Source organism: Alligator sinensis, unplaced genomic scaffold (genome assembly GCF_000455745.1).
Source record: "Alligator sinensis unplaced genomic scaffold, ASM45574v1 scaffold1269_1, whole genome shotgun sequence".
In the NCBI taxonomy this organism is placed as follows: Eukaryota; Metazoa; Chordata; order Crocodylia; family Alligatoridae; genus Alligator; species Alligator sinensis.
The window spans coordinates 55916-65394 of NW_005843072.1; the positions used below are offsets into that span (position 1 = coordinate 55916).

The following is a 9479-nucleotide window of genomic DNA, read 5'->3' on the forward strand; positions in this document are numbered from 1 at the left end:
CACACCGGGGCCGGGGGTCGGCGGGACCCTGGCCACCGTGCTGCGGGGGGGGGGATTCCAGGGGAGGGGGCACCTCTGGCATTTGCTGTGTCTCGGGGTCACCGCAGCCTTGCTGTGCTCCCTCCACAGTTAAACCCTCCCCACCCTTCAACCTGACGGCCATGTTCTCTGACGGATACAATATCTCTTGGGAAACCATCTACCAGCACCCGGACTATTACCTCCTGGGCGACGAGCTGGAGTACGAGCTGCGGTACAAGAAGAGGAGTGACCCCTGGGAGGTAGGAGGGGGGTGAGGATACCCACGGCACAGCCCGGGCCAGCTCCAGCAGCCCCGAGGGCAGGGAGGAGGGTGTACGTCCTGGACGGGGCAGGGACCCCTTGTCCCAGTCCCCGCAGGTCCTGTGTCGGAAAGGAGCCGGGCTGGGGGAAGGCTCCTGGCTCAGGCTCTGGCCTGACTGTCCCTGGACGGATGCTGCCCCAGCTAGCGCTGTGGCCCACCACAGCCCTCACAGAAGTGATCTAGCAAAGGCCGAGAGAAGCAGTCTCTCCCTTCCCTCCGGCTGCCCGTGACGCCTGCCCCCAGCGTTGGGGCTGGCACGGGTGGTGGCCATGCCCCGCGCCAGCCCTGACGCTTTGGCACTTCCCTTGCGCAGAACCAGAGGACGAAGACGATACCCGAGGACAAGCGGAGCCTGGTGCTCCTGCCCCTGGAGTTCGAGGGGGGCACCGAGTACGAGCTGCAGGTGCGCGCCCGGCCCCAGGCCAGCAGGGACTTGTACCACGGCGTGTGGAGCGAGTGGAGCCCCGTGCTGACGCTGACAGCCACCCCCCAGGGTAAATACACCCCCCGCCCGGGCTGCTTTTCTGCTCGTCCCCGCAGGTGTCTGATGCTAGCAAGTACTTTCAGAAATACAGTAAAACCACTTGAGAAAAGTGGTAGGTTAGCAAAACCGTTGGGTGCCACTGACAGGAAAGACAGCTGAACCCACGCAGGCCAGGGTCACGTGGGGCACGTCCCCGCACGGATCTCCGGCCAGGGCCCCTCAGCGCTCATGCAGGGACAGGGAGCCACGGGGGCAGCTGCGGGGCATGCAGAAACCCCTGCTGTGTGGGGGCAACCGGGAGGGCTGGGGGCGCAGTTTGGTCTGGATTACGAGGTGCTGCTGCTGCCTGGGTGCTTTGCACGGGTTTGCTGATACGTAAAGGGTGCACGGCAAGGGGAGCAGAGCTGGTTACTGCCAGATCTTCTTGGTCCCACTGCCTGCCACTGGGATGCTCGAGGACAGGCAGGCCCCAGCACCAGTGCTCCGGGGCCCGCGTCCAGATCCCTACTGCTGGGTGGAGACGGGTCTGCTCGCAGCTCGAGCTCCCGGTTCTTCCCTGGCTGTCCGGTTCATCGAGCTGGCAGCCCGGCGCCCAGCGCATGGCGCTGGCTCACACCCAGAGTTGTTGCCAGAGCTCAGAGCCGTTGGAGGAGCCTTTGTGCAGGACTCTGCGGTCCGGTGCCTGAGCAGGGGCTGGGCGCCGTGACCCACCTGGCCCCTGGCAGCCTGGTGCCCTGGGGTGCTTCCCATGGTGTTACAGAGCTGGGACATGAGCCCAGTCCATGGGACACCTCTGTATCCCTCCAGCGTCTCCCAGGCTGCTCCCATCTCTCAGCCCGTTCCCCGTTCCCCGGCGGCCTGGGCAGCTGAGAAGGAGAAGGGTCCAGGGCAGCTGGGGCACGAGGCTTTCCGCCGGATGCAGCATGGCATCCCCAGGACGTGGCCGGGCATGTGGGTCTGCCGGAGCGGAGCAGACAGCCCAGACTTGGCACTGCCTGAGACCCTGCTCCAGGCGGGCCCCTGTCTCCAGAGAGCCGGCCCCTCCTGGGAGAAACCCTGGGCTTCTCCAGCCCGTCCTTTCCTGCTCGTTCCTGACCCTGCCTGTTCTTCCCTCAGTTGCTCAGACAAAGGGACCAGGACCGGGACCGGGATCGGGATCAGGATCGGGGTGGCTGCTGCTGCTGGGCATCGTCCTGGTGGCCGCTGTCTCCATCGCGCTGCTGCTGACCAAGCACCGCAGGTGAGAGCGCGGGGCTGGGGGTCCTGCCCCTCTGACCTGCCCGCGGGCCGCCTCCGATTCTGTGGGTCTCGGGATGCCAGTGAACCCGGGATGTCCAAGGCACAGGCAGGGGCAAGGCTGAGCATGGGCTGCAGCCCTCCCCACGCAGGAGCCCAGGGTAGGGAGGCTAGGCTCCTTTGCAGGCAGCCTGATCTCCTCTGCAAAGCTGGGGCCTGAGCCATGGCAGCGCCTGCACCTGCGCCTGCGCCTGCCCTGTGAGCTAGGGCTTTGCCGGAGCCGGGCTCTGGTTCTCGGGCACGCTCTGCCCTCTGCTGGAGGCTGCTCCGGGGCGGCCGACACTGCCGGGCTGCGGAGCACAGCCGGGGCGAGGTGGGCACCGCTGCCCGGAGCAGGCCCAGCACCTGTCTGGGGCTCTGCAACCCGCACCAGGCCTGGCCGGCGCGAGGGCCTCGGGCGCCCGGGCCCTGGGAAACTGTGGCAGGTCCTGGCACCACGTCCAGCAGTGGAGTTCGGGAGACCACGTTTCTTGTAGGGGCAGTAACTGCGACTTCTGGGGATGGGTCCCATCAGCTCGGGGCAGATAGACGTGTGTTCCCAAGGGGCCGGGGCCTGAGCGCCAGGAGCGCGGGGCCAGCCTGAGCACATGGCGAGGGACGGCTGAGGTCACCCTTTCTGCCCCGCGGAGCAAGCCGGGGTCTCCACGAGGCTGGCCCCTTCCAAGGTGTCTGCCCCAGGGCTCCCGCAGCGAGGCCGGCACGCCCGGCTCATCGATGCCAGCGGCCAGACCCTGCGGTGTGGGGCGCTGTGTGACACCTGCTCAAAACTGAACTTGTGCTCTCTGCTGCTCCAGCCTGCAGGAGAAGATGAAGATTTTCATCCCGAACCCGGCTCCCTTCTTCAAGCCGCTTTACATGGTGCACAATGGCGATTTCAAGGTATGCCATGCACGAGCCGGTGGGCACGTCACCGCTCGAGAGCCGGGGGTTTCCAGAGGAAAGCGGTGGGTGGGCAGAATGTCAAGCGGCGCGTGGGTGAGGAGTGGTCCTTGCAAGGGGCCTTGTCACGTCCCCCGGGCTCGCGGGCTCAGGGGTGCAGGGGAAGCTCAAGCGCGGTGTTTAGTGCCGAGGCCAGAGCAAGCCCTGCAGAGCCGTGGGCGAATGGGAGCCGCGCTGGCATCTGAATGCAGATGTCTTGCTATCTCTTTCCTGCGCAGTTTCCTGTTGTTACAGCAGCTCTTATCAGGGACACTTCACGCATCTCTCGTTTCTGCTGCTTTCCTGCTCCTTTTTGGAGAAACACCTGCTCCCCCAGCAGGGCTTGTGTTTCCTTGTCCTGAGTGTAGAGGCTTTAGCCCACCCCAAGGAGACAGTTGGGGTAACGTTTCACATCCCACGCTCTGGGCTCGTACAGCCTGCTCGCAGCCGGGTTTCAGCTCTCTTGCTGGTGCCCCCAGCTCTGTATATCAGGCCTTTTGCTCTCCTCTCGCCTCCTTCACTGCTGATAACCCGAAACGGCCGCCTGCACCTCCGTGCCTCGCTGGGAGGCGGGTCAGGCCAGGGGCAGTGCCGGCACGGCTCTAGGACATACTTATTACTGGGACTGGGCGGGTGTCCTAGAGCCCCGCAGAGAGGGGCCCCGCGCACCCCCTTCCCTCTCGCAGAAGCGAGGGGCAGACGTTCAGGACGTGCGCAGACGGTGTGTGCCACGTAAGGACACAAAAGTGCCGTGCTCTGCTCAGGCCACAGGTGCATGCAGCCCAGCGTCCTGCCTGCCACGGAGGCAGGGATTGGGTGCTGAGGGGTGGGCGCACAGGGCATGTCCAGATCTCCACCCCCGGCCCCCCCACCCCGCCGTGCAGGTCCCAGCACTCACCCCAAGGTTCAGGAAGTCCTGATTCAGAGGCTGCCTCTGTCGAGCAAGCTCAGCACCCCCTGATGGGCCTTTCCTCCTCTCCTGATCTGGCTAAGCTAGGCGAGGAGAGGCAGCACCTGTGAAGGAAGGGCAAGGAGGGTCCAGCCTCTCCTGCAAACAGCCGGTGCTGAGCACTCAGCGCTGGACGCTGCGCTGCTTGGGCCCCTGCCCGGGGACCCCGAGGAGCTGAAGGAGCCATGAGCAAGCTGTTATGGTGGAGACAAATCCTCCTGCTGCCACGAGCTCTGGTCCTCCCGTAGCCACAGCCCGGGGTGGAGCGCTGCAGCCCTTGCGCCCCCGCTCGGGCCGCTCCTGCTGCGGGAGGCGGCGAGCCAGCGCTCCGTTCTCAGTCCCACCCTGGCTGAAGCTGAGGTGCTTCTGGGAAGTTAATGTATGTGCAGAGTAAAGGCAAAGTCGCCCACGCAGCACAGCTCTGGCTGCACAGGCACAGGCTTCGGAGAGGATGTGGTGACCTTGCTAGCACCTGAGCAGGAACTTTACCAGCTGGCAAAATGCACCTGCTTTAGGGCTTGTCCAGCCAGGCTGTAGCACACGCAGGTCGCCAAAGCACTCCTGCAGGTGCGGTAGGAGGCGTCTCCTGGCCGTGCAGGGGGAAAGGCAGCAACAGGGCCTGGGACTTGGCGGGTAGCGGACATGAGACTCCCGTCACCCGGCGCTGACCCAGTTGCAGTGACAGAGAAGTGGAAGTGGAGCAGCGCTGCCTGCTCTCTGCGCGCCGCGGTGCTGGCCCTGGGGGGACAGGCAGAGATTGCTGTCAGGGAGAGGTGGGGATGGTCTGTCTCCTGAGCTCCTTGCACCCACTTATCAACAGGTTAAAACAAACCAGGCACTTTTCTCTGCAAGGGAGACTTTCCCCATGGCTAGAAACGCACCAGTCTGTTTCCCAGCACTGCCCCAGGTGCCTCGCTCCCCACGCAGCTGGAAGCAGTTGGGCCCAGCACTCCCCAGACGCCAGCCGGACACCCAGCATAGTGCGGCTGGGACGGTGGTAACACTGGCCCTGCCACAGCTCTTCGTAGCAGCAGGTATCAAAGCCCTTGACTGCGGAGGGCAGTGTCCTTGCCCCACCGGCTGATGCACAGAGTCAGAAAACCTTTGTCTCCAGTTGCCCGGCAGGACAGCGGCCGAGGTGAGGACAGAACCCAGCTGTCCTCCGTCCCAGCCCTGCGTGCGGCTCCCGGCTCTGCTGGCTCCATAGTACAGTGGAAGCCAGCCGGGCAGGGCCATACTGCATCTCCCTGCCTTCAGACTAAGAGCATGCATTGTCACAGGCTTGCGGGAGCAATGCCCAAGGTCTGCTGGGGTTGAAAGAGTATTTTTGCTTTGGTGTCAGGAGCAAGAAGGCGCCTCCCAGACCAGAGGTGTGCGTCTGGTCCTGTGGGGCTCACACACAAGGCCTTATGTGTGACACAACCCACGGGGACCGAGCAGAGCAGAGGCTGGGGCTGGGCACTGCCACGGGGAGCAGCCCCGGAGAAGGCTCAGTCTGCCCGAGGCCAAGCAGAGCCAGGGCCAGCGCTGGCTGGAAAAGCCAAGTGCTTGACTGGAAGAAGCCAGGGGCATTGGCTGCCCCGAGCCCAAAGGGCAGAGGGGAGAATGCAAAACCGGGGAGCCGAGAGCTTTACAGAGCTCTGTTCACGCACACAACACGAGTGCCGCCAGGGCTGCAGCGCGCTCTCGCGGCCCTGGATCCCCGGGACTTCGGGCACTTGTGTACAGGGCCCTTGCTCAGCCCTGCGGCCCCTGCCCAGCACAGCGGGCTGCCAGCTCCCGCTCGGCCAAGGGCAGCGGTAGTAACCTGTGTGTGTGCATGTGTTTTTGTGCAGAAATGGGTCGGCGTGTCCTGCACCAAGGTGACCCTGGATTTATTTGACTGGGGCGTTGTTCTCCCCGAAGCGCTGGAAGTCTACAGCAAGCACCTGTCCAGCGATGTCCCCAAGGAGGAGAAGAGATTGCTCAGGAAGGACCCCCCTGGCAAGTCCTGCGGGTCCGGCCTGGCAGTGTGTGGCCCGGACAGCCTGTCCCTGCTGTCCAGTCTGAACAGCAGCCGCGGGACCCCAGACCGGTCCTACGGCCACCTCTCCATCGACACCGTCACCGTGGCCGATGAGTTCATGCCATGTTCTTCCCAGTGCCGCTGTCACAGTGCTTCCCGGGGTCACGAGCCATTGGGTGATGAAGGTGCTGGCAACGGAGAGGATGGCTACCCCAAGCTGGACCTCGATGGTGACGGCAGAGACAGCTCCAGCGCAATGGTGGCAGCTGACCTGAGCACCCAGGACAAGGTCGTTGCCTCGGGCTCCGTCTCCATGGACTGCTTGCAGGGGGAAGGGGTGGGCGGCATCTTGGGAGCCCTTTGTCTGCATCCCAACGACTGGGACTTGGGCAGCCCCACTTGTCTGCCTTCCCCTGGGGGCGACAGCACGTCCGACATGGAGGGCTATGGCTTCCCGCGCAGTGCGAGGACCAGCGACGGGTACCCAACCGTCTGCCTGGACCTGGACACTATTGACAGTGGCTTTGTGGACTCCGACTGTGGCAGCCCCGTGGACTGCGAGTTTGAGAGGAGCAGTCAGACCGACCCGGGGTCCGTCACGCTGGACAAGGAAGTCTCGGACTTCCCACGGAGCTACGTCAAACAGTGGGTCTCCTGCCGCCCTGCCACCCCGGTCGCCGGGACGCCGCCAAGCTGAGCGCCGGGCACGTGCTCCGGGCTGCGGTGCTGTTCCTCGCCCAGCTCCCATGCAAGGACTGACCAGGGCTCAGCAACACCATCAGAGCAGAGCAAAGTGCATTTGGTGCGAAGGTTGATGTGAGCTGGCAGACCCACAGAGATCAGCCTTTTCCTGGCCTTGTGTCACATCAGCTTAAACTCACTCAGGCGTCTGGCAGCTTCCCGGGTCCAGCTGCTGCCCGTGGAGCTGTGGACCCAGTCCAGGAAAAGCAGACATATTTCGGGACCTGCCTTTCACCAAAGCAAATGCACAGGACGTTTTGAGCCTGGCTTGTAGAGACAATGAGACTTTAAACTGACCATTCCCCGCTGTTCCCCACGAATGACGGTGGGGGCGGCTGCCGCTCCCTCGTGCAAGTCCCCCTTGGCATGCGGCTCCTGTGATAGCTCCCACCCTTGGCCCTTAGCTCCCTCAGTAGCAGCTCATGCTTTTAGCTGTAGAGGCCCCAAATCGTGTCCCTTTGGTCAGCGAGGTGGCAGTCACCCCACGTGGCCTTCACCCGAGCTGTAGTATGCCGGGGCTGAACACAGCCTGGGTCTCTCTAGGGCTTGGCAGCCGCTGCTCTGGGCCCTCTCCCGCTTCCAGACGCGTTCCCACCACCTCCCAAACACCTTTGATACGTCCTGCTCAGTGTCACGTGGCCGTGGCCTTTGGATTCATACAAGCCTCCGTGGGCCGGTCGCTCTGTGGGGCTGTGCTCACACAGCTTGTGCACCTGGGCTTGGCGGGGCCTGTGGGCACTGCTCGAACATAACTGCGTGGGATGCCCCCGGGCTGCCCCTGCCCGCGGCACAGAACGGACCTCTCCTTGCAGCCGCCGCGCGTGTCCTGGTGCCGTGCAGCTGCTGGTGTTTGCTTGGGGCACCGGTGCTCACCGCTAACGTGACGGTGCTAGCGAGCGTGAGGGCCCGCTCCTGCAGTGCCTGCTGGGCACCAGTGGCATTTGGACTGGCAGGAGCCGCAGGAACAGCCCCGATCGCTGGAGGTTATGCTTGCTGTGTGCTGAGCGCACTTCCCGAGCGAGGCAGGGTCCCCTCCTCGCTGGGCGCAAATAAACTCCTTCCTCTCTCTCCTGTGCTGGTCTCCTGCAACGTCCCGGCCCCAGGGCAGAGGTGGGGCCTTGTGCACGGGTCTGTGCCAGCCACTGCGCGTGGGGTGACGCGTGGTGATGGGGGAGCCAGGCCCCAGGCCTGAGCCCACCCGAGCGCCCAGGGATGCCTTGGCTGAGGGCGGGCCTCCCCGCCAGGGGCAGCTGCCTGGCCTGAGCTCGTCAGCGCCTGGCATCAGACGAGTCCCTCGTGCCTGAGTGGGAAGGGGCCTTCCCGCAGCCCGGCACGCTGCCCTCGGCCCCGGCGCAGGGTCTTGCCGACCGCTGCAGCGACCAGACTGTGGCAGCTTAGTGCTGGCCACGTCGGCAGCCCCTGGTCCCCACGTCTTCCTGGGCGCAGCTCATGGCTGTCCAGCTGCAGCCTTTCTGGATCCCCCTCCTCCTCTCCTCTGCCCGCGGGAAGCCGAGCCAGGAGGGCATTGCCTGGGCAGGCTGCCACGCGGAGCCGTGCCGCGGGCTGTGGTGTCTCGCGTGTCCTCGGGGAGGCAGCAGAGGCGCAGGCACACGGCTCCATCCCCTTGTCGGAGCCAGGGGCCGGCCGGGAGTCCTCACCCCTGCAAGGCCCTGCGCTGCGGTGCACTGCAATGCGGTGCGGCGCGTGCCAGGGACCTGCCGGCCGTGCCCGCCCTGGACGCCCGTGCTGCAGAGCTGAGCGGTGCCCACATGTGCTGGGCATCACCGTTAGCCCCAGGGCTGTGGACTTGACATGCCCCCTTCCCTTCCCCTCCCTGGCACGGCTGCCTGGATCCAGTGTCCACCAGCATCCGACGGGGTGAGACCGGGACCCGGAGCCCAGCTGGGTCGGCTGCTGCTCCGGGCTGGGTCAGCCCTTGGCGGGCACCTCCGGAGAGAGCCGGTGCTGCGGGGTCGGGGCCCAGTGCCCAGAGCGGTGCTCAGGGCTGGAAACACCACCCGGCTGTCCGGCCCCGGCAGGGGTTCAGGGTCACTGAGTCTGGAGCAGCTCGGTGAACCCCAGGATCTGGGGATGTGGCCCCTGCAGGGCGACGCGAGGGACCTCCCCAGGGCGGCAGCCCCAGGCAACCCCCCGGCAAGGGCCTGGGGGCTGTCGTGCCGGGGGAGGCCGGGAGCCAGGGGCAATGCCCGGGTGTGGTGCAGGCTGCAGCCAGGCGGCCGGCACGGGGAGAAGCTAAGCTGAGGCTGGGAAGGAGAAAGGCCGCGCTCGTGACGCCTGCTAGAGGCTGCCATGTGTGCGCGATGACTGCGCTGCACTGCAGAGCCCGGCGGGGCTGCCCTGGGCCGCGGGTGCAGGCGGGTCCCTGGAGGCGCGGGCGGGCGGTTGTGCTGCGCGTCTCTCCTCCACGGGCAGGACGGCTGGCTCCCAGGGCCGCGGGGCTGGGGCTGCGACGGGGCTCTGCCCAGAACAGCCCACGGTCTCCGGTGCCGGTGCCCTGCATCTCCACCAGACGTGCCCGCGCGTGGGGTGCAGCCCGCTCCTGCTCTGCACGCCGGGAGCTGCCCGCAGGCGGCGCCGGGACGGGTCCTCATGGCTGCCCGGGCTGGCGGGAGACGGGTGCGGGGCTTCGAGGAGCCTGGGCAAAGCGACAAGTCCTCCCGGGGCAGACTGCTTCCTGCCTGAATGCCGGGGGCCCGGAGGCAGGGGACACAGGGCGCGGGCC

The 9479-nt window shown here is 65.8% G+C and overlaps 1 protein-coding gene across 1 annotated transcript in view; it reads left to right on the top strand.

The window, feature by feature from the left end:
• Positions 1–7716, top strand: part of IL21R (interleukin 21 receptor) — an 18465-nt gene extending 10749 nt beyond the window's left edge. The window contains exons 5-9 of the mRNA XM_025193589.1: positions 130–281; positions 657–837; positions 1944–2067; positions 2918–3002; positions 5826–7716. Coding sequence (XP_025049374.1) covers positions 130–281; positions 657–837; positions 1944–2067; positions 2918–3002; positions 5826–6692 — 1409 coding nt within the window. The 3' untranslated portion in view covers positions 6693–7716. The remainder of the gene's footprint in view (positions 1–129; positions 282–656; positions 838–1943; positions 2068–2917; positions 3003–5825) is intronic.
• The last annotated feature ends 1763 nt before the right edge of the window (positions 7717–9479 follow it).